Below are 23,963 nucleotides of genomic sequence, written 5' to 3' on the forward strand. Positions count from 1 at the left end.
CCCACGGCGTGGCTGGCCAGCTGCCCTGGCACTGAGACGCCAGGGACGTGGGGCCAGGCATCTGGCTGCACCGCCAGCCCTGCGCTTCGGCATTGTCTCGGGGACATCGGAGAAGAAAAACAAGAAAGTGGCTGAAAAATGTAGCAGCGCTGATTTTTTTTTTTTAGTCTCAAGAAAAATAACCTTTCTGTTTTGCTAGAGATCTCTGGGCTGCGTTTATCCATGCTGCTTGGAAAGTCTCTTCCAACCCTTGATTTCTCACCCAGTTTAAAACATTTTATTTGTGTGTGTGCTCGCATCTATTTTCACTGCGTCTGCATGTCATCTTGAAGCAATGGGCTCAGAGCGGGGACCCCCCACCCCAAGCATCTGTAAGTAATAATGAGGCGCTTGATTTCAAACCACGTTTGTGATCTGGAAGCCCTTCGACTCTCCCAACTTTTCAAGTGACGAAGAGGAAAAAGCCAAAAGAGGACGGAGCCCGCAATGGCAGAGAAGTGCGACTGTATCGCCAGCATGTACGGGTACGACCTGGGCTGTCGCTTCATCAATTTTCGCCCCTTGGGCTTCGGGGCCAACGGGCTGGTGCTGTCAGCCCTCGACAGCAAGAGCTGCCGCAAAGTGGCGGTGAAGAAGATCACCATCGGCGACGCGCGGAGCATGAAGCACGCTTTCCGGGAGATCAAAATCATCCGCCGCCTGGACCACGATAACATTGTAAAGGTGTACGAGGTGTTGGGGCCGAAGGGGACCAACCTGCGCGGGGATTTTTTCAAGTTTAACATGGTGTACATCGTCCAGGAGTACATGGAGACGGACCTGGCGCGGCTGCTGGAGCAGGGGAAGCTCGCCGAGGAGCACGCCAAGCTCTTCATGTACCAGCTGCTGCGGGGGCTGAAGTACATCCACTCGGCCAACGTCCTCCACCGCGACCTCAAGCCGGCCAATATTTTCATCAGCACGGAGGACTTGGTGCTGAAGATCGGCGACTTCGGGCTGGCCAGAATCGTGGATCAGCATTACTCGCACAAGGTAGGCGATGCCGAATCGACGAGGCCGGTGCTGTTTCGGTGAGCTGCCGGCCGGCACGGGGAGGCTTTGAACACATGTAGGGTGAAGCGGTCGGACCGTGGTGGGTCTTCTCAGGAGAAACTGGTCCTTGAGGCTGTTTGGGCAGCTGTAAGCCCTGCCGGGGCGGTTGCTGCCGGGGCGGTTGCTGCCGGGGCGGTTGCCCTCCCTGCCCCAAGGCAGGATGTGTTTCCCGGGTATAGCCAACGGGTTGAGCTCTGCCAAGCGCGCCCCAGGGCTCTCCAGCGCTGCAAAGCAGCGAGCAGGGCACAGGAAGGGTTCAAGTGCCATTCAGGTATCTTTCATTGCTTTATATCATATAGATCAAATATATACTGATGTATTTTATTCCATCCCAGCAATGGACTGTGGGGAGGCGTGCGTTTGCTCGCTTTACTTAAATGACTAAACTCTGTGTTTCTTGCTTTGCTGGTTTTATAAAACACGAGGTGCCATTCATCCCCACAGTAGAAGCACGTGGAAAAGTACCTGGCTCGTCCGCAGCCACTCTGCTTGTCTTTGTCCTCACTTCTGTGCCAACCTGCTTCTTAAAAACCCAACTCTGTCTGAATTACACTTATTTAATCGTAGGGAAAGAGGAATGGGTCTTTGAGATACAGTCATATTCTTTCATCCGAGGTCAAGATCCAAATAACATATAAAATTTTTTGCTCTTTGGTACTTACATACTGTGTTATAATGCAGTAATAATTGTGAGTGGCTGGGTGCAGTCCGGGGCAGCCTGGCGTGCCCCACCGCTGCCCTGCTCGGGGCAGGGGATGCTCAGAGCCCTCTGGGCCCCCCAGCCTGGGCATCATCCCCTGCGATCCCGTCCATTGGTCCATGCACGCCTTCTTGCGGCAGTCTGGCTGGGATGGAGAAGGAGGGAAAGGAGGAATGAAGCAAAATGCAGGAAAACAAATACCTGCCCTTGAGTAGGGGAAATCATCCCCTCCTCGAGGGATCTTTGGGACTGACTCAGTTTTCGTCTCCTGCTGCTGTCACCAGCTCCTCTCCATCTGCCCAAGGAGGGCTGAAACTCCCCCAAAGCAGCACTTTCTACCAAGGAATTAGTGAGCCACAGGCTGTGAGCTCCTCCGCAAAGGGTTGCATTCCCAGGCAGCTGCCAAACCCTGCAAAATAATTTAAGGTACTGAAAACAGTTCTATACTCAGGCAAAAATGCAGCTGTTAAAGGAACTGCATTTTTTCCTCTAACAAATTTAATTCAGCATGGCAGTCTCTTGCAGCAAAACCCACCTGGTGGGGTAGCCCTGGATGTGATGTTCTCTCTTGGGACAGGAGGCTGGGGAGGGACCCGGCATCCCACGGCCACCGCGGCCGGGCTGCCCCTGGGCTCTCCTGTGCCCTCGAGAAAGGGAGGTTGGAGCTGGGAGCAGCTCGTGGTGGCTTCGCTGGTGGAGCCGCTCAAGGTGGGAGTGATGGCTGTGCTGACAGCGGGCAGGCAGTGTGGGAGGGAGGGAGGCAAGGAAAACGGGTGAGAAGTGTCTGTAACACACAGTCGTGATGCTAATGGATTTTCTGAAGGGAGTTGCAGATGTTTAATGCAGGTTGCCATCCAGGCTGGAGGTTTGGAGCAGGGAAGGAGTGCGGTGGAGGCTTCATCAGCTCGGAGATTCACGTGGTCCCAGGAGAAAGCAAAATATCGTGTGCTCTGCACCAGTAGATGTGATGCAGTCTGCAGCTAGTTTCTGGTTAAAGTTACTTTTTGGTATTGTAAGATAAGATAAAATCTATTTTCTTGAGCTGGATGTTTGTGTGGACGAGTTCAGTGTCCCCCATGGACCCGCTGTTGCGCCTGTGCCGAGGTTTAAATACACTTTGCGTTTACCAGTGGGTTTGTGCCCAGCGCGGCTCTTATTTGGGCACCGTTGCTTTGCGCAGGGAGGCAGGAAAGGGGATTGGGAAAAGGATGGTGAAAAGACGATCTCCTGATCCTGAAGCTGAGCCCTGATCTATTCTGGTTTTGAGTCTGGGGTTTGGGGAGAAACAGAGCCTGGGGAAAAGGAAGAAGGTTGCAAGGGACATCGGGGAGTGAGTGCGGGGTCCTTGTTACTGCTGCCTGCCCCTCCTGTGTTCCCTTCCTCACCGGTTATTTATTACCCAGCTCAGGAAGAGGCTCCTGGCTTTTTAAATGTGTGTTGTTTTGTTTGGGTTTTTTTTTTTTTTTAAGTCGTGTGCCTTCAGAGACTTTTCCCAAGGGAACATAACTCCCAGAGAAAACCCTTGCAAACAAGGTAGTCCTACATGAACGCAGAAAGTCACTGATTTAAGGAGCATCATCTTGTCAGAGACTGCGGGATCAGGGTAGGAGTCGTCTGTCTGTGTCTGCTGCAGAAGTATTGTTATTTCTAAGCAATTCTCCGTCGCCTTAATAACAGCCAGTGCAGTGGGAAAGAGCTGTCAGGAGGATGGCCAGGGCTGCGGCTTCGTGGTAGGACGTAACTTTGCAAGATGTCATTGCATGAGCATCCTCCGATTCCTCCCAGGGCTGGGAGGCTGGAGCATCAGCGCAAAAAACCGGCAGATCCCCACTGTGCAGAGAGACCTGGATACCGCTCCGGAGCAGAGCTGAAAATAGCAGCGTTGTGGTGAGCATCCAGCACCACAAATAATGTCAGTTATTTGTAAATTCTGGCGATGGGGAGGACTGTGTTTGCCGAAGCTGGGTGACAGATACTGCAAAGGCAGAGGTACGACAGGACGGCTTGGATGGGGCTTGGGTCAGTCCCGCCTTTGATTTCCAGCTCTTCTCAGATGACTCAGAAAAATCAATTCCTTTCCATATTTCTCTTTCAACCTCCGCTTTTCTCAAGGGCTCATACAGATTTATAAGCTCCTTGGTCTGTGCTCTCGCAGAAAGCATCAGCAAGAGGGAGAGGACCAGAGCATCACCGTGTCTGAAGCTGCTGAGCCTCCACCCTGCTGCTGACCGGCATTGAGCAGAACAGGGATCCTTACACCCCGAATTTTGGTGCTACCAGCAGGTGCTAGTGCAGAGCTGCCCAAAAGCAAATGAAATCCTGCTGTAAAGACCCAGCAGATCCAAACCTCTGAAGGCAGTGCAGAGCTACACCTCTACCGTAATGTTTTCTTGCAAGCCTTTGCAGTGAGGAAGGGTCGTCTAAAGCGCTTGGATTTTTTTCCCTTAGGGTGTTTTGTATCTGGAATATGCTTAGACTGATGGCTGGGTTCTGCTAACACAAAAAATTGCAGGTTGTGTGTTCTTATTCATCTAAAAGGTCACAGCTCTTCTGACCCGATGTTTCTCAAATCCCAAACCATCCTGCTGAGTGTTAAAATGGCAAATAATAACTGTGGTAGATTGCGAGCAGAGTTTTAAACACAGTTTAGTAATACATATACCACCTAAATAACAGCCTTTACTTGGCACTGTGTCTCGTTTACATGGCTTGCAGCAGGCAACCGTTTAATTAGGATAATTTGGTGGGAAAGGGAGCGTTCTCCAGCTCTGGGAGATGCCCTGGACCACAGCGGGGTGCTGGCCTTTACCAGCTTTGAAGCAAAGCAGCTTCGCCTGCATTTCTCCCGCCATTTAGCCGGTGTTTGCTGCTCATATCCCTTTCTCCATGTGTAAGAGCAGCATGGGGGCATCTGTTCATTTGAAACTTCCTCATAACAAATGAGATGAATTTCATGCTGCCAAGGTCACGTCCAGATCTGGGTCTGCACCTTCACAGGCTGCTTAGACCTGATGGCTTAAATTTTAGCCCTGTCTGAGATAAACATGGTTCTAAGCTCCCTGGGTGCTCACATACTTGCAAACATCTCTTTAGGGCACAGAATATCAGGTCTAGCAGGAGAGGACCCTCGGGAGATGATCCTGTGCGTCCCCCTCTCTCTGTCACCCTGTCCCTTCCCCGATGCTCTCACCATCCAGCCGTGCAGGCTCTTTTCTCTTCCTTCTCACTACGCTTTTTATCCCCGGGAGTTGCTAATCCTGCTGTTTATCCCTCTAGAACATCTCCACATTAATCCCTTTTTCCTCAGCCGCTGCTGTTTGTGGTCTGAACACTTTGCCGTGCCGCTTGGTGCCCAAATGGTGAGCGGAGGAGTGTTGGAAATGAAGATAAGGGGCAGCTCCGGCCTCCATGAGGTCCTTATCCTTATGCAAAACAGTCAAAGCCGAGGATTTCTCTTTTCATAAACCACCTCCTTATTGAATGCAAGCATCTCGCCTTCACCATGGGAGCGCTCTGCAATGCCCCCTCCGTCTGCAGCCTCGTGGTCCTGCCTGCCCCCCACCTCGCTGCCTTCCCCCCATGGTCCAGCCCCTGCCTGTACTTCTTCAGGGGCTGCCTGGGTGTGTTTAGCTGCCCATCTATCCATCCATCCCCACTCTTATGCCCTAATAAATATCTTTGGCTCCAAATGAGAGTCCAGATGTGATCTGCCCCAAGTTTGCGGTGGGGAAAGGAGTGTAAAAGTGAGATGCTGTCCTCCCTTGAGCACCCTCAGCTCGTGGTGGGCAGGAGGGATGGGAGAGCAGGGGAGACAGCAAAGTCAAGCATTAAAAATTGGGATAAATACCAATGAATGTCTAGACTTAAAAATAATAAATGTTTTGGAGGGCAGACTCAGCCCTGGCCGTGCATCCTGTGCGGCGTGTCGCCTGGCGCTGGTCAGAGAAGGAGCCATTGGGTTAGGTGGTCCTGTCTGGAGAAGACAACAGAAATGCCTGCTATAAGGGGATACGGAGACTTGCTGAATCTCTTTACTCGGGTGACGAGACAGCGAAGTGGGACACTCCTTAGCCTGCCTGTGTTGTACAAGATAGTCAGATTACCTTTTCTGGGAGTCTGGGGGCTCTGCCTGGTGCCCCAAAGCGCTTGGGGGTATCTGCATGGGGCTGCCAGGGGACCCTCTCTCCCTTTCCTTATTGTTGACATCAATTACAGAATTAATTGGCAGAAATTCCACACTAAGGGGGATGCAGCAGCCTTTTTAGGGGGAGATCTCATGGTAAATAGTTTCCAGAACACTTTCAAACCTTTGAAGTTCTCCCTTCATTTTGTACTTGCTGAGCAGTGCAAACATAATGGCTTCCAGTTCATCCAGTAAAATAATAAAACTCCCAGGTGGGTCATCAGGAGGAGGTCTTCAAAGGAGATGAGGATGTGGGACGTTGCTCCGTACTTGCCCCGGAGGGGACCACCCTCCACGTTCAACCCTCGGGCAGCTGCCCGTGGCCCCGTGCAGCCAGCACCGAGCCTCCCCGCTGTGACCTCGACTCGGTTATTCTCCTTCTGTGTCCTCTGATGAAGCACGTAATAGTCTGCAGTCCTGAAATAAATGCACTCTGTCACCCCAAAACGATGAGAACACACGTCACGTTGCTGGAGCCATGCACGACGACAGTTTTATTATTTTATTATGGAGCAACATTCCTGCAAACCCGGCATCTTTCCTAGCCTCTCCTAGAATTGCCCGACCTACCTTTTAAAAAATAAGCTTAAAAAGCATGCTGTGAAGAGGCACCAGCCTGCTGCTGCACCAGGATTATTCCGAAAGCTTGGGGTTGTTGCTATTTTGAGTCCCCCCCTCCTTGGCACTGCGGCCGCCTGCAGCAGGAGCTGACCCGGCTCCCATGGGTGCAGCAGCAGGAATCCCGTTCCTGGCTGTGGATGGAGGCACAGATACACAGGCTGTGGCTCGATTCTGCTGGCTTTCCAGTTTGTGGGCACCTGGTCTGCACCTCTGCGGCTTTTTGAGTGCAGAAAGATGGATTTTGGTGTGAAATATGCTCAGGAGAGGTTTTGGGCTGCAGTGTTAGGGGCTGCTTGGTTTGCGGTAGGTGGGATCCTGACTTTCGGCGTCTGCTTCAAGGAGATGTGCCCTTGGTCCCTCCAGCTCCAAAGAGGAGCTCCGGGCTTGGGCGACAGTTGTTTCGGAGCACTGGCGGGTCTTGCTGTGCTCCCCACGTGCTGCTGTGCCGTGTCCGCTTCCCTCAGCGTGCTCGGAATGCAGGCGGTCCAGCGTGCTGTGACCACTGTGATACCGGAATGCAGCAGCACCCACCCGAAATTGTTTCTCCTTCTGGTGTTACAAGCAACGCACAAAATCCGCGTTGTGTAAAGATTAGAAAAAGCATTCATTTTTCTTTGCTTTTCAGTTTCCTTGCTGTGCTGTTTGATAGAACTTGACGCTTATCCTACCTGTAGTGAATTCATCACCTTTATAGATTGCCTGAGCTGTTCCTGCGCACGCCACAGGAGCAGAGGAGAAGCAGGAAAATGATACTTGAAAATTGCAAAAAAAAAATAGCATGGGAGGGCTTGAGAGCAAGCCTTGGACTTGAAACTATTTCTGGTTTTAAATTAACTCCATTATTTTGGTTTTTAAAGAGACTCCAGTGGTTCTTCAGTTCAGAAGGGGCTGTGCTGAATCCACAGAATATTGTCATGAAGATGTATGTTCCATCTTAATTAGAACTAATTAATATACTTCTGCTCTTGGTCTTTCTGTCTGGTTGAATCTACATAAATGGTGAAATTCTTGTGCTAAAGCCCATGCCTTGTGTAGGTGATGGCTGGAAATTCTTGGGCTCTCCATCCTGGCACGGCTGCTGCCCTCGTGTAAGTCTTGGCACCGCGGGTAAGAGCTGAGCCCGTACCTAAGCCAGGTTTAGGTGGATCCTTATCCAAGCATTCTGCGGCTGTGCCGACAGCTGCATGATCCCGGCTCCCAAAGCTGTGATGATATTTCTCCGTAGGACTTGATAGTCCACAGGACTGTAGTTACTTCATCCAGGTGGTAGGACAGGAACTTATCTTATGTGTTTTATAAAAATAAAGATCTAGCCCGTGTTTTTATCCACCGTGGAGGCAGAGCAGATGTAGGTGTCAGGACTGGGGTGCTGTGCTGCCCAGCCAGGGAGCACCCCCAGCCACTCTTGCCAAAGGACCTTGGGCCAGGTCGGAAAAGTCTTGATTTTTCAAACCTCCCATCAGCCCTTCCCGGTATTTTCCCCCTGAGGAAGAGGAGGGATAACCCGGAGCCCAGCAGCGGAATGCCACGGGAAGCAAGGCGGGGGCCAACTGTATGGTCCACGAGTCGGTGGGATGGAGAGAAGCCGTAGGTTGCTCCTCTCCACGGGACCTTCGTGGGCTTGGTGGTGGGTGACCCAATGGTCTGGGTTATTCAGCAGGTGAAAGCAGGGAGACGACAGTCAAGTACACGGTGATGGGTAACAGAAGAGGGAAGCACAATGAGAAGCGCTGCTAATTAATTACCACCAGTAACCTCACACAACAGGGGAGGGGTTGAAGATGTTTCCAAAATATTCGGTGAGTTTTTGCAGGGCATTTTCTCCGATACATAAGAGATGCCTGGGGAAGAAAAGGATTGGCTTGTTGCAACATATAGATATTTGCAGTATATCGGTCATACATTTTGCATGGTGCACACACCCCCAAGAACTCAAATCCGTCTTGCTGTCAGAGAGGAGAAACGTATGAGGCAAGTGTTAAATCTCTAAGGAGAGTGGCATTCCTTTGCTGGGAAAGGGAAGAAATTGCTCCAGCCATTAATTGCCCTGGATCACTATCCCCAAAGTTTATTTTCTTAGGATTTTCCAATAACTACCAGCGTCTCCATTGTTGGGAACAATTGCAGTAGCTGAAAAGCAGCGGCCTGATCGGATAACGCCTGGGGGCTTTTGTGCCGGTTCCGATTCAGCAGCATTAGCAAAAATATAACAGCATTAAATGAAACTTCTCAGCTAATCAGTCTCTCTTACAACTAATCTTAAGAAGACCAAAATTAAAATATTCTTTTAAGAGCAAACCCTTTCTGATTAAAAACTCGACAACTTAAACGTTTGGAAATTGGAACAAAAACCTGCATTGGGGAGAGAGGAGCATTAGAAACCTTGTGATGGTGCACAAAGAAATTCCCCAGGTGCCGTGGGAGGAGAGGCGGGTGGGATGGCACATCTGCCGCTGCGGAGGGATGCTCGGAGAGGCCGGCCCGTGTGCCTCGGGAAACTAGAAGGGTAGAGAGTCCTGTTAACATCTTTGCTCCGGCCCTTTTCATCGTGAGCAATAAAGAGCAAACAAGGAATTGGGAGTAAGAATTAAAAAAAATTGACCTAGTTGCATCATTTCTGATGGGAGAATTGTGGTTATGTTGCAATTGAAAACAGTTTATGAAACTATATCGGTTAGGATGGAGTTTTTGACTGAGTTTTTATGCTCTTACTGCATTTTGATACCCTCCAAATGTTTCATGGCATTTAAATGCAATTCAACTTTATAATTTCATTTTATTTTGTCTTTTTTACTGTGTTTCAATCTACCTCGTTCTGTTAATGCGTTATACTTAATATAGAAAATACCACTTACGAATATTCCAGCGTTATCCTGATGAAATAACCATTCATGTCCAACCCCGGCGTGGCACTCGCGCATCCGGAGCTTGGCCGGCGAGCGAAGCCGGGGGCGCTGGGACATCCCTTACGATGCCAGCGTTATTTACAGGCTTGAACGCATCCCCTTGATTTCAGCGGGAGCTGCTGAGCGCTTGGCACTTGTGATAAATCTCCCGGGTGAGTTCAGGAACGGGAGGGCTGTGGTCCAAAGAGCCGACGGCGCTCGGTCTTTGTCCCGTGGGGTGCTGCTGAGGCCGTTTCCTTTAAAACCAGGTCAAGCATCCCAACCGACCATCCTCACTGTAAGCAAAGTAGGACGGGGGACGGGGAACGGGGACCTGCCCCATGCTACCCGGCTGCCGGAGGCGATGCTGGGGCCCCAGCAGCTGGGTGGCAAGGGAGGGAGGCGATTTTATTAGGCAAGACTCAGGCTCAGTGCAGAAAGGGCAGGGTTTCCTAGCTCTACATCAGCTAGCTAATCCCCGAAAGGGCTTTCCCACTTATCCCATGGTGTCTTATTTTCAAGAGCCTTGGCTAGGAGCCCTTGTGGGGCTGTGTTACCCGTTCAGCGATGCTTTAAGACATCTTGCTGGTCTAGGAGGCTTTCCTTCCACGCGGTAGCGATATTCCTCCCTAAATCTGTTTTTCTGCTCGTTGCCTTGTTTTCCTCTTTATTACGAGATCCCACGCCTCACCCCTGTGAGATGCCGCATGGGCTCATCCGCATTTCCCAGCACATACCCCAAACCGAAGCGGGGTTCACTGCAGCAGCATCCCGAGGATGCAGGCAGGGCGAACTCGCCTGGCTTCTGCGTGAGGCCGGATCCTGCTGAGCGCATCCTCTGGGCGCTGCCCGCTTGGGAGCCCCGTGCGCTCCCCGTGCCACCTCTGCTCCGGTCTTGTGTCCCCCCTGGCGCTCGCTGGGCTGACCCACGGGCAGCTGCTCTTGCGTGGGCTCCCCTGGGAGCTCCTGCCCTTTAAAAATTCATTTTCAGCATCAGTGCTGGGAGTTGGATCCATGGGAATTTGGCGCTACGTAGCTTGCTGTTACCGGCGGTTTAGGTGCTATGGAGGGACTATAGATACAGGCTTCACTAGAGATGGAATCAGCAAAACATTGCAAACTGGTAACGTTTGGAAATCCAAGCACTGTGCTTGCGGGTACTGAGCTGGCAAAGGCTTCCTTCACACACTGGTGGGTTATAGCTGGGACCCAGCAACGTACTTAAGTAATGTGCTTACCTTCCAAAATGTCTCAGATGGTCAAATTGGGATTTATATAATACATCTAAGTTCTCTAACAGTGACCTGGAATAACTTTTGCAGGTATGATCTGCAAATCTGTGCTGTTAAAGCCATCTATCCTTTGCAGAAGATGCTTCGATACCACGGTGAGAAACAGCAAATAAGTTTTTGGGGAGCAGCAAGTGCTTTGCCTCCTGGAGCGCCGAAGCATCTCTGTTTCCAGTGGTGTATTTCTCACCTCTTTGCTTCCTGCAAGATATACAACCCCAGCCTGCCAGAGATGCAACACAAGCGCGGTGGGCAGGTTTCTCTGCAGGATCCGATGGGGGGGCCACGGCGGGCAGTGAGGGCTGAGCGGGGCAGAGCGGAGGAGCTCTCTTGCAAGGTTGCTGACGTCTCTTTCTCTGCTTTTTCAGGGTTACCTTTCCGAAGGCTTAGTAACAAAATGGTATCGTTCCCCCCGCCTCCTCCTCTCGCCAAACAACTACACCAAAGCCATCGATATGTGGGCGGCCGGCTGCATCCTGGCCGAGATGCTGACGGGAAGGATGCTCTTCGCTGGTAGGTTTCTGGCTCCCGTTGATTCATTTTTTTCCCCCCTCTCTCCTTCCTTGCTCCCCAGTTCAAAGGCTTTTTAGCATGGCAGAGGGAGTTCCCCTCTCTTTGTAGCCAGCATCACTACAGGGATCCTACGGTTGGTTATTAGACATAAGAGCTGTCTCCAGAACAAACTTCACTTGCACAATCTCTGCTATTAGAGGGTCTTTTGGTTGGTGCAAACTTCCCTGACACAGGCAGGTCCTTGGGGAAGGAGAAGAGTTACCGTCTTGATTTTCACTCAGCCTTCTTGTGCTTGCCTGGGAAGGCACCCAGTGGGAAGCCACCGGCTGGTGGGGTGCCCGAGGCTGGCCGAGGTTGACGGTGCCTCTGTGCCGAGCCTTGCCGGGCAGGGACGGTCTGCTGCCTAAAGCAAAACCCCAAACAAAGAACAATTCTGATGAAACAACAAAACTTTTTTCTGTTTCTGGGTTTCCAACAGAAAATAAGACCTTCTTGTTGGGAGGGAGGATGCTAAAAAAATATCATAGGGTGGAGGATAAGGACAGGAGATAATGTGGCCCCGTCCCAAGAGGTTTGTACTCTATGCCGTGGATTTGAATTGTGATTGGTGTCTTCAAGGTATTCCTTTTCTTTGAGGGAAGACATTTGAATGCCAATACCCATTTTCAGCCATTTTCAGGATTCTCCTGTAAGTGAGTATTGGAGTTGTAAAGGTGCAGTGCAAGGTAAAGAAGACAAAAAAAGCACCGGCAAGGAGCGCATAATTATCAGTGCAGCATTTGAAGCTCAACTCTGATGTTCTTGAGAAGCAAATCTTTATTTAATACAATTCCAAAAATGCTACCGTCAGGAGCAAAGCTGTGCTTCCCAAGCTGGGACGTTTCATTCAGGAATGAAGCAGCCGCTCTCTGCCTGTTGAACAAGCTGCCTCCCTGCCCAAGGTCTGCAGCAATGCTCCTCCTTGGTTCTCTCTCCGTCGCCCATTCGTGTTTTGAATGACAAGGTCTAACGCATTTTGTGCGCAGCTGTTCGCAGAGTTGTGTAAATAAATAATTAGACCCATTAATAATGGAGAAGGACATTTTCTTCACGAATATTTCAGTGCACCGCAGAGCTCCGCAGCCGATGTTTGATTGCAGCTGCTGTGTCGCTCCCTCCCCACTCCTGGTTGCAGCTTCTGTATTTCTTTTGTGAAAGCTGAAAATTAAGCAGTCGGTATCATTTCGAAGAGATCATTAAAATTGCCTCCCTTTCCTTCCTTCCTCTTGTCCTCGGACTCCCCTGTCCAAAACTTTCAAGCCCAGGGACATCACCTCTGAAAATTATGCATCAGACCTGGCTGCTCCTGCCACCTCCTCGGGATGTATTCCAGGAGCAGGGACATCTCCACATGCCGCTTGTCCCTGCAGGCACAGGGTATTTTCTGGTCTCGCTGGGAGATGCTGCACGTGAGTGAGCTCCCGAGGCAGCTCTGCCAGCCACCTGCCCTTGCCGAGCCGTGGTTTTGCACCATGGAAGAGTCTCTGAGCTTTTTGGGAGGAAGCAAACTGGACGATGCCTGTCCAGGGCAGAGCTAAGGCTCTGCCAGTCCAGGGCGCCGGACCCAAACTAGCCCCAAGTAAACCAGAGCAGCAGAAGCAAACGCCAGCGCAGAAGGCAGGGTCCAGGTCCTGCAGGAGTTGCACCAGACCAGAGCAACGCATCGCCTGGTATTAAACTGGGTGTAGGTGGAGCCCCAGGGAAATCCTTTTGGATTCGTAAGTCAATCTCTCTTTTCCTATACTTGCTCCTCATGTCAAACAGCAAAATAAGAACGGCTTGTCCAGGTCCTTCTCTGGCCGGCCCCATCAGAGCACCCAAGTGCTCATCTTTATCCTGGTTTTCCAAACTGTGCTTGACCCCTCTCTCAGCCCCAGCTTGGTTTTCATTCTGTTTGTGGACCTCAGGCGTAGAAGCTACGTTGGCTGACACCAGCCATGTACCGCCTAGGTGTCCGAGCTGGTCCCTAAAGCTCCCTTCATGGTCAAGGCAGAAGCAAAGGCAGCTCCAGGATGTGATTCATCTGGCCTCTGTTAGCTGTCTGCCTTCAGCTGAGATTGTGCCTTAGAAATCTTTATTTTTCCACTACTGCTCATAAAAAGCATCTGAAGAACAAGCTGAAGTGCCCGTGCTGGTGTTGCACCTGGCTGCAAGTGAGATCAGTTCTGTCCCGGCTGCCCAGGCGAGATGCCCCGGAGAAGCCATACAGCAACCTACTTTGCGGGTTGGTTCCTGAGAGTCCACAGCAGGTTAGAGATCAGGAGATGGGATTTGGCAGATCACAGACTGGGCTCAGCTGGACAAGTGCTGCGAGCATCCCCTGCTTCTCTGCTTTCCAGTCCTGTGCAATCGCTTAATAAGCCCCCAGATGACGGCAGGGTACTTAGTTAATGGGTGGAGATCAAAACCGAAGCTCAAAATACATATTCCTTTTGGGTTGCTTTAAAAATAGTCTGTAGAGTTGTTACGGGAAGGTCCTGGCCCTGTGCCCTGTTTTCCTGGCCGCCTCCTATACCAGTAAGTAAAGAAGAGCCAGGGTGGGAACCTGGCAGCGGGGCAGGGTGCCCATGGTGTCCCATGCCACGTACCGTCTTTCATCTGCTGGTGTCCAAAGAGGAGAATAAAACCCAACCACTTAGAGTAACTAAAACTGGCAAACACTTGCATGACAGCATGGGTTCATCTTTGCTTTTGCTTTTCTCCTCTTTGCTTGGGAGAAGAAGTTTGCCCCCGGCCAGCTGCAGCCCCTGTTGCTGCAGGATGAGACTTTTGGCGAGTCCTGCGTCATCAGCAAACGCCCCGTGGGAAATAACAGCGATGTAGTTCCCAGAAAGTTGCAAACCTCCGGTAATTGCCTCACACTGGATAAATTGTTTTTTTGAGTATGCGTCAGCGGCACAATTTAAATTGAGTGCTTAGCATAAGTCAATATAATTAACTCAGTAGTCTATCTGGGGTGCTTAAGCAACGCGGTTAAATTAAGGTGATCGGTTATTAGGAATAGATGCCACTCACTGCTTTCATTCTCCTACACGAGTTAATGAACACCCAGCAGAGAGGGACGCCCAGCCCCCTTGCCCTCCCCGCAGCCCCCTCTCTGGGTGGTGCGGTGGCAGGAGCAGCTTTGGGTTTGGCAGAGCCCCAGGAGGACACAAGAAATTCGGCTAGCCCAAAGCTCACAGGAGCGTAGCATGTCTCCAACAGCTAAAATCTCGTTCGCAGACCTTTAGAGAGCTCCCCACCATGAGCAGCATGGAAAACAGGGAAGAGCATCCGTAACTGAGCGGCTACAGCTCCCTCCAGTGACTTTTCCACCCTCTGCTGCCGAAGCATATCCAAAAGCATCGCCAGTGGAAGCAAGAGAAAATAGGAGAAAAAGAAAAGCTGCCTGTCCTCGCAGATCTCCGTGGAGTTCACCAGTGGGGCTGTGCCTGTGACCAAGAGCTAGGAGGTGGCGCAGTGGCTTTTCCCATGGGATCGGTGCTTGCTCCCAGAGGATTCGGTAGCAGGGCTTGGGTCCTCACCTGGGACTTGGTTGTGAGCCTGGGGAAGGGTTCGCTTTTCCAAGACACGATGCAGAGCTCCTCGTTCTCCCCTCGGGTAGCGACAGCACATTGCGTTTATTCAGTCTGTAGTTTGTGTTTTTCTTTTCAGGAATTAATGCCTCCAGAAGGTCCCTAGGAATTACATAAATAGAGGATAACGGTGGAGAATTGGGTTCCTGAGAGCCATAATTCAAGGCTTCCAGCGTTGCATTAGCAGTTTCTTTGTGTGACTAAACACAGTGCCTTTCGGCTGCCAGGTACCTTCAGTGAGCAGCGGCTGGAGCTGCACTGAGAGGAGAACAGCCACGAAGCCTTTGTGACTTTTAATACCCTGTAATTTTGATCACAGTTTGGGAATTAGCCTGACTAACAAAGTGTTTGTTTCCTGATGGTCATCTTTAGTTTCTTCTGGAGCCATGCTGCGAACCTCTAGATGACCTAAAATTAGGTTTTCTATAGGAAAAACTAATTTGCCCAGGTTTGATATTCAGAGGGTGTCCCTCTGTCTTTTTTGCTTTTCCTATTGCTCTGTCGTCTTCTGAGGCTTTGTTCTGAGCGGCCGTGTGGTGTGATGGTGACGAGCAGTGCTAATGTCAGTGTTGCTTTGAGGTTCTCTAAGTTCATTGCCGTGTCCTGGCTCGGAGCTCTGCCATTCGGGATGAAAGTGGCCGCGACTGCATTGAACCAAACCTTCGTGGAGTGATGAGGCCGTGATGGATGGAGACCCTTTCCCAACCTCGACGTTTGGACCTACACTTGCCCAGGGAGGGTGGTTTTTGGGGTCAGCTCCATGGACGTGAGTCTGGAAACCTCCTGCAGACCCACAGGGAGCTCTGGGCTGGGGAGGGCAGCCCCTGCGAGGTGCCAGCGACCTCCAAAGGGACAGGGTTGCCTGAGGGTATGAAGCCAGCAATGGTCTCCACCGTCCCCTACAAGTTGGCCTCTCCATCCTCCCTGCAGACTGATCACAAGCGCTGTGCCGTAAATGAGGTTCAGTCCTCTGCCCGTGGATCAGCCGGGCGCTGCTTGCCAGTGAAGCAACCTGAAATCCGTGACTCGGACAGCTGGGACTTGGTAGCCCAAAAATCCCTGTTGGTTTGTCTGCCCCAGCCAGCTCGCTGTCTTAATGGATAGTCCTGCCTCTAACGACAGAATATTTACAACTGGCGTTTCTGGCAGACAGAAAATCAATAGTGCGACTCGCTGTTTCTGCCAGGCTGCTTCTCTGTACACGTAGGAAGCTGGAAATTAGCCGCGGAGTTCTTAGTCACATCCAATAGTGCGCTAAGGAATGGGATTAACGTTCATTAATGAGGTGGTTGGCTCCGCTCCACTGGCACTGCTGCTTCTCTCCTCTCACTGACTGGTAGCCAGTCCTGAGCGGGGGCTTAGGGATGCATGGATAAATATGTCCTGAAGGAAAAGGATTAAAAATATATGATTGCTCATAGCGGTTCTGGGGATCGTCACCATCAGAGCCTTGACTTGGTGCCCAGCAGGCAGCAGGAGCCAGTCAGAAAACATCTTCCCCGTCGGGAGAGCGCGGAGGTCGGGCACTTGCATTCATTTCAAGATGAAGCTTTGCGACCCCTGGAGCTGGATTCACGATGATCTTGTTATCGTTGGGGTTGTGGCAGCACTTTTTGTCGCTGCTGCGCAGAGGGGCTCTGCTTCTCGGCGTAGCACAGCACGTGGCAGGGACACGTGGTGACAGCATCGGGCACTGCCCTGCCCGGCTGCAGCCGTGTGAGCTGGGATGCTTCTTTTGGGGTTGTGAACGAACCCAGCCATGGCATTACTTAAAGAGAGTCGTCGGTTTTCAGGCCGTTAGAGCCGATATTGATCTCCTTCCATCACGCAGGATGGCGTCCACCAATGGATAATAGCTCCCACCTCCATGATTTCGGTTGGGTACAGTTTCTGCTCAGCCTGACAGCCTCAGGGTGATATGCCAGGAGGGCAAATCATCTAGGTTAACTCTTTCACCCTTAAAATGAGGTGACCCAGCTGGGAGTCCCACTGACACGAGTGGGAGAGGGACGTATGGGGGCTTTGGGAGCTGCACGGCCTGCGTGTGTGCAGATGGAGGCATCTCACCTGAAGCTCTGCCTCGGACGTGCCTGAGCGGTTGCTCCGTGTGCTGCTGTGTAGAGGGAGAACCAAGAGGTGAGCTCTCAGGCAGGAGACGGGATGGGAACAGAGGGGCAGGGAAGTGACCTGGGGACATCGTTGCACGTGGTTCATAAGAAGGTGGCGAGGACGTTCTCCTTGGAGCAAAGAGCGGTGGGTAATGCTGGGAAGCATCAGAGCAGAGGGGCTGGTGGGAGATGCGGTGCTGCGGTGACGTGGCTCATTTCAGAGGGGTAGCTGATAATACCACCAACCCTCCCCCCTGCAATTGAACTTCTGGGTCTCATCTCACTGCCTGTTTTCTGCCCGTTTAGGGGGTCACGAGCTGGAACAGATGCAGCTTATTCTGGAGACGATCCCCGTTATCCACGAGGAAGACAAAGAGGAGCTGCTCAAAGTGATGCCCACGTTCATCAACAGCACCTGGGAAGTGAGGAAGCCGCTGCGCAAGCTGCTCCCCGAAGTGGACAGTGAAGGTACCGTAGCGCCCGCTGGCTTCGGCAACGTCCTTCTCCTGGGACTTCCCCCGGCTGCCGTGTTTTCAGACCGGTTTCCCCAGGGGGTCACAGGAATCGTCCTCTAAGGCCAAGTGCATGAACGCTGGTGAACGGGATTCAGATATCTGGGGGTTTGCAGTGCATGCTCTCACCTGTAGCTCACGCGTCCCCACCACTGTCCCCCCCCAGGTCCTGCTCGCTGTCCCACTGGGGAAGGTGTGGGCTGCAGGACAGCATTCATGATGCAGTGGCTTTCTCGCAGGTAGCTCGTACAGAAGTAAGGGTGAAATAGTCTTCCAAGACACTTTCAAGGTGCATCCCTGCCTTCCTGTGCCTTTTTTTGAGCTGTAAGTGAGGGTTCAGCCCAGAGGTTATTTTCAAGCCCCGTTCATTTTCTTGCTGTGCTTTTATTGCATGAACGCAATTGTATAGTACAAGAAAAATAAATGCTTTCACTTCACAAATATCTGAACTCCGTGAGATGGTTGCCACAGGCAGAAACGTTGTCCACGGGCTCCAAGCGAATACCACTTCAGCCACTTCCCTCCTTTGGCTAAAGCTTAAAAAAAAATCAGCAGTGTGTTGTTGCGAGGGGGCTGCAAACCACAGGCTTTTGGACCTGACCTTTTCCCTGGAGCACCGTTGTAGGCAGCGAGAGCTTGCGGGGCGGCAGCCAGAGTTGAGCAGTGTGGACCAGGGCACGTCAGCTCTTCTGAGCTCCTTCCAAGGCTTAAACCGGGCTGGTAGACCTGGCCACCTCCTTTTGGGAAGACGTCAAGACCAAGCCCGGCTTATGTTCGCTGGCATAACTCTTCATTATAAGACGTCCGCTATATGGGCTTGGCAACCATCGGCCTGGGTTACCCAGGGACTGCGTCAGCCTCCGGCAAGCAGGAATGGATTTATTCCCTGTCGTTACGGCGAGAAGAAAGGTCACCTGCGCCCCTTACATAATTCATCGACATTTTCCTGCCTCTCTGACCCGTAATATATTGTAATATATAGCTCATAATATATCATTCCACCGTGCTTCTTGCCCGCAGTCAGTGACCTTATGAAGCTATTGATTCCTTCCTACTTAATTAGTCCAAGCAATGAAATAATCTCGTGGGAGACAATCGGATATTGGTTAATGTTTAAGTACTGAGGCAATAGGTATGGCCCGCCCTTTCTGCTGAGTGATTTTGCCCCTAAAGAAAGTGTCCCATTCACACAATTACATCTTTAATGGGGATATTTCTGAAGGTACAATGCAAAAGTTGTAACTGAAGAAAGGCATATTCCTGTTTGTATTATCTGAACTCTTAAGGGGCTCTTCCACGCACCAAGAATCAGCTGAATAAACAACATCTTTAATGACAGGATTTGATCCTTTCGCATAACGTCAGTAAAAGGAATCATCAAAGAAATCACAACCAACCCTCTACATTTAGATTTAGTTCTAGTCACTTTAATTGCGCTTGATTTCCTTCTTCCTCATTGCAGAAAGAGTTCATGCTCCACAGTGTTTCTAAAATAATTTTAGGCACTCGGAATTCTTTAAATATTAATGGATAAAATAATTTCATAGTGTTGGTCATGCCGAAGACTTTTAAAAATTGCACTTTAAATCTAATCCCGCTTCAGTTGCACATAAAGATGTGAAATCAGTTTTCTGAAACGCAATGTGCTTGTCGAATGGATCTGAGAGCGTGGAATCAAATAAATCCTGACACCGTCCAAAGGGATTTTTTTGGGGTATGAGCTTAGCGTTCTGGCCGGGGATCGCAGCACCGGGTACAACACGTATATGCTGTCCTGTGGAGGTGTGATGCTCTCACAGTCATTTCTCCTGCCTTGCTAGATGAAGTGACACCTGCAAGCTGCAGGACTGCTCCACTGCAAGCACACAGCTCCCATGGGCGGTAAGATGGATGCAGCAAGGACAGAAATGTCCGTTTTAGATGCACACGGGATGTGACCTTTAATTCCTTCCTTACTTCAAGGGGATTTGTTATGGGGGACTCACAAGGCTCAGCCTGGAAAGGAAGCTGGTATTGCTTTTGAGGAGTTAGTGAGCTTGTTTCTTTCTGCTTCACAGCTATTGATTTTCTGGAGAAAATACTGACATTTAACCCTATGGATCGATTAACGGCTGAGATGGGTCTGCAGCATCCTTACATGAGTCCGTATTCCTGCCCCGAGGATGAACCAGTGTCTCAGCATCCGTTCCGGATTGAGGATGAGATTGATGATATTTTACTGATGGAAGCCAACCAGAGCCAGATGTCTAACTGGGACAGGTATGGCACCCAAGGCTGGGCCAGAGACCAGATACTGGCTTAAATTCTTTAGGCAGAACTTGCCTGGTGAGTCTCTGACCTGCTCTTGATTGGGTTCAGTCACGCATGTTCCAGACCCACGAAAGACACCGTCTTTTCCTTCTTTATGCCATATTGTCATTCCAGCCCAAGCTGGCACCTTGCTGAAGCCAACAAGAGGTTCGTCATTGATTCCCACAGGGAGCAGATGTTGTGTCTGCACGTTCCAGTTACTGAGTATCTTTCTGCTCTTGATTTTATTCACAGCCAATATTGTCTTCATTTGAGTTAAATCTGTTTAAGTGACGCTACGGTTCTTCCCTCTGTCCTCTGGCCCTATAATACAAGTTCTAAAATAATGTAATTCTTGTACCTTTTGGGGACCAGGCCTGATTTGGAGCTCTATATTTATCACTTTTCAAGGTGCGTAAGCCCCAGAGGCCACAGATCTGGGGTCTTGGAGAAAATCCTTAATTGTGTTGACTTTTAAATGGTTTGCTGAAAGTTGTACAGGAAGTTTAGAGCAGATCAAAGCCTTGAGGTGAGGTCTCTCATGTCCTAGATGATTACCCCAGTTACTAGGCCAGTCCCAGTACCAGAGCAGGTAGGACAAAATAAGCAGCTAAGAATTAACTAGGTTCACTTTCCTATAGAGCTCCTTCCAGCTGAGCGGGGTGAGCTGGCTGAGGATGTCTGCAGCATTGTTCCTCTCTGCATAGCAATTAAATCCCCTCGCCTTCTTACTCCGCTATATTTCACCAGCATTGTAAAAATAATCTAAAGAAATCCCTTGCCTTCACTGTTATTAATCTCTTTGCCTGGGTGAACAAGTATCAGGGTGGAGGCTGGGGCGGACAACCAGGTAAATTAGGTAAAGAGGAAAGCTGGAAGCTTTTCTCGGGATATCTATCTTCAGTGTATCCCCACAGCTCCGGCATCCCTGCCAGTTACAGTCACCAAAGCAGCAGATCAGTTGCTGGACGTCACCTTGTCACCCTTTTATCTCTTGGCTTTTATATTTCTTGGCGCGACGCAAGAAGCCAGGACCTAGGCTGTTGGTCCTGCCGCCTAGCTGGGGATGTTTGCTATAGGGCCCTAAATTTTGCAACACAAGCCAAGTGTTTTAGAGACGGGAAATGATTTTGCCTGTGTGTTGTGGGACACCTGAAGAGCGTTTCATTGCCAGGACATAGAGCCCCAGTACCTGGGATAACATGTCTTTTAAAGGCAGCTCGGTTAGGAACCGGTAAATTAGATGTCACTTTGAAAACGGTGTCTAAGAACGGGTGTTGTCGGGTAATTGCAGTCGAGGGAGTTCGACTGGCTTGAGAAATTATCACTTAGCAAGGAGACCCTTCAGGGATGCTCTTGGTCCACGACGTCAGAGTAAGCTGGTGATGTCCAATCTCAGTGGGGATTTAAGCTCATCTTTTTGACTTTTATGGCAACAAAGAAGGAGCACTCACACTGCAGGTACTTGTCTGTGGGCTGAGGGACAGTTTGATTATTAATATTGTTAATCATTTTTTAATCCCAAGTGGAGGGAAAGTGATGAAGGGCTAAACAAAGGGGCCAGTTGGTTTGGTTGTTGGGCTTTTATTCCCGCTACTGGTCCCGCCTCAGACTCTTGATAAATTACTCATCCGCCCTGCCTTTTTTTTACACACAAGAAAAAGGTCTCTAATATTAATAAGAACTTAAAGATCTGTAGGTAAGCGGCATATCAGCAAGAAAAAGGTGAAAATAGCAGCAGCAGCGAGCATATCTGTTTGAGCATTGCTGTTTCTAACGAAGCCATCATCTGCGTGTCTAATAGCAACGTGTCTTTCGCAGGTATCACGTAAGCCTCTCCTCTGATTTGGAATGGAGACACGATAAATACCACGACATGGATGAGGTTCAGCGGGACCCCCGGGCGGGGTCTGAATCCATCGCTGAAGAAGCACAAGTTGATCCACGGAAATACTCACAAAGCAGCTCGGAGAGGTTCTTGGAGCTATCCCACTCATCCATGGACCGAGTATTTGACGCCGATTGTGGGAAATCGTGCGATTACAAAGTGGGGTCACCTTCCTACTTGGACAAATTGCTGTGGAGAGACAATAAGCCCCATCATTACTCAGAGCCCAAGCTGATTTTAGATTTATCCCACTGGAAAAGAGCAACCATAGCACCCGCAGCTGAGCTGTCGCTGGAAGAAGAACCATCCAACCTTTTTCTGGAGATTGCTCAGTGGGTGAAGAGTACGCAGGTGGGTCTCGAGTGTCCCAGTCCTCTTCCAGAGATTCAGGAACGGAGCCTGCCATCTTCTCCTCACCATCTCCACAAAGAACCCACGGAGGTGAACAGTGAAACAGACCCTGAGTTTGACTTGGACGTCTTCATCTCCAGGGCACTGAAACTTTGCACAAAACCCGAGGATCTTCCAGACAACAAGCTCAGTGACATCAACGGGGCCTGCATATCTGAGCACCCCGGTGAGATTGTACAAACAGAGGTGTACCAGAAAGAGCGATGGTGAGGAACCCGCACCCGGGAAACCCCGCTGTATCTCCCTGCTCCTCTCTGATGGTGTGGCCATTGCCCGAGGCTGAGTGGCTTCCGTCTGTCATTGAGCATCCGTTTTTTACGCTATACCGAATGCCTTTTTCTGAAAAGGCAAGCACAAACCACATGCCCCTTTTGATGCCTTAGAAATACCTTTAAGGGAATCAAGAGGTGTGAATGAAATACTGAGTTTCTTATACTGCCTTAACACTCTTGCCTTGCAATCTCTGGGACCTGTTTGAAACTTAAATGTACGAGGGAAAGGTGACAGTACATGGTAAGTTTACAAACAGAAGTCAAATCAACTTCTTTTCCTTTCTTTTTCTATAGCATCTTAAAATGACGAGGACAAAATCAGCATTTTCATTATGGTCAGATACGCTCCTGGTTTGACGGGTTCCCAAAACGCCAAACTTGGAGCTCCTCTGAGGAACCCGTGCGAGTACAGGCGGGACGGAGAGAAGCGACGCCAGGCAGTGTCCGTGGTCAGCCGTCAGTCAGCAGAGAATGGAACTAGAGGTAGAGTCTGGCCATCAGACAGAAAATAACTCTTGGAGAATGTTAACGGGGAAGGAATTCGACCTACAAAATATGGGCCGCTTGGGATTTTATTTTATTTTTTCCGATTGGAAGACAAAGTTTTTGCTAAGCGCATTCTCCTTGTTTGGTTTCTCGCACATAAATTCTCCCTGCTGTTGCACGGGGTAGCTCTGAGCTCTCCGAGTACTTAGGAGGCCCCATACGATGCATTTCAGTGTAACAACCTGGTGCTGCGAGCCCCGTGTCGGGCAGCTGCCCAGCAGACCAGCAGATTCCAGTGGTAAGGAGTCGAGAGCTAGAAACAGGGTGTCTCACGGCACGATGCTGCCTGGCACCACCAGCTACTCAGACTCAGCAAGGGCACCCACCTTTGCTAATAAAAAAAAAGAATGAAAGTACTACTATTTTACCTTCTGACAAAGATGATGTGAAGAAAACAACAGTTCCTGTGGCGTTAGATTCGTAACTGGCCACTTTGCTTGCAGCTTCTTTGGAAGATGCTGGCATCAGCAGGCAACCGAACGCGGTTTGTAAATAGACAAAACCACAACTGATCTACTGTAACTTCTGTTTTCATCCACACTTCTGAGCACCTTAATAATTAATCAGCTAACAAGAGTTTGTATATGGAAGAAATGTTCTATACTTATATTTAATCAAACTCGGCAGTTTTTTAAATGGAAAATCTGTAAATAGTGTCGTAAAAGCCAATCTCCGCTTTCCTTGCCATCGTGTCACTGTGCTCTCCAGCACGGCGGCGCTACTTTCCTTTGTAAAAGAGAAACTACTGTACTTAGTAACTCCAAGGTCCATATTTAACTATTGTTCCTATATGAATTATTTCTACCCTTTTAACAAGCGATCTACTAAATGTTCTGAGATGTGAAGAAAACTCTTGCGAGACTCGGATGATACCTAACAGCAGCATTTACTGTATTAACCCTGGTTTCTGTTCTTGGTGGGATCAGGTACAGGTTTAGCTGTAGGAGAACTTGTGCTAGGCATTGGCAAGCCCGAAAACTTGTTCTTCTTGTGAAGATCTCTCCTTAGGCTGATTGAAATGCCGTTACTCCAGCTGATTA

General features: G+C 50.1%; 1 protein-coding gene across 1 annotated transcript; it reads left to right on the forward strand.

Annotated features, from left to right (window-relative positions):
• The first annotated feature begins 365 nt into the window (after positions 1 to 365).
• MAPK4 (mitogen-activated protein kinase 4) lies at positions 366 to 22,736 on the forward strand. Its single transcript, XM_050912848.1, has 6 exons — positions 366 to 1,032; positions 11,139 to 11,283; positions 17,312 to 17,473; positions 19,575 to 19,776; positions 21,628 to 22,311; positions 22,672 to 22,736. Exons 1-6 carry the CDS (start codon positions 487 to 489, stop codon positions 22,682 to 22,684), a joined length of 1,752 nt encoding a protein of 583 aa, XP_050768805.1. The 5' UTR covers positions 366 to 486; the 3' UTR covers positions 22,685 to 22,736.
• The last annotated feature ends 1,227 nt before the right edge of the window (positions 22,737 to 23,963 follow it).

The sequence above is a fragment of the Gymnogyps californianus genome, chromosome Z (assembly GCF_018139145.2).
Source record: "Gymnogyps californianus isolate 813 chromosome Z, ASM1813914v2, whole genome shotgun sequence".
In the NCBI taxonomy this organism is placed as follows: domain Eukaryota; kingdom Metazoa; phylum Chordata; class Aves; order Accipitriformes; family Cathartidae; genus Gymnogyps; species Gymnogyps californianus.

Coding starts and splice junctions, on each gene's coding strand:
- MAPK4 (XM_050912848.1), top strand. CDS start 487: ATGGCAGAGAAGTGCGACTGTATCGCCAGCATGTACGGGTACGACCTG. Junction 11,284..17,311: donor GGGAAGGATGCTCTTCGCTG/GTAGGTTTCTGG, acceptor CTGCCCGTTTAG/GGGGTCACGAGCTGGAACAG. Junction 17,474..19,574: donor CCCCGAAGTGGACAGTGAAG/GTACCGTAGCGC, acceptor TCTGCTTCACAG/CTATTGATTTTCTGGAGAAA.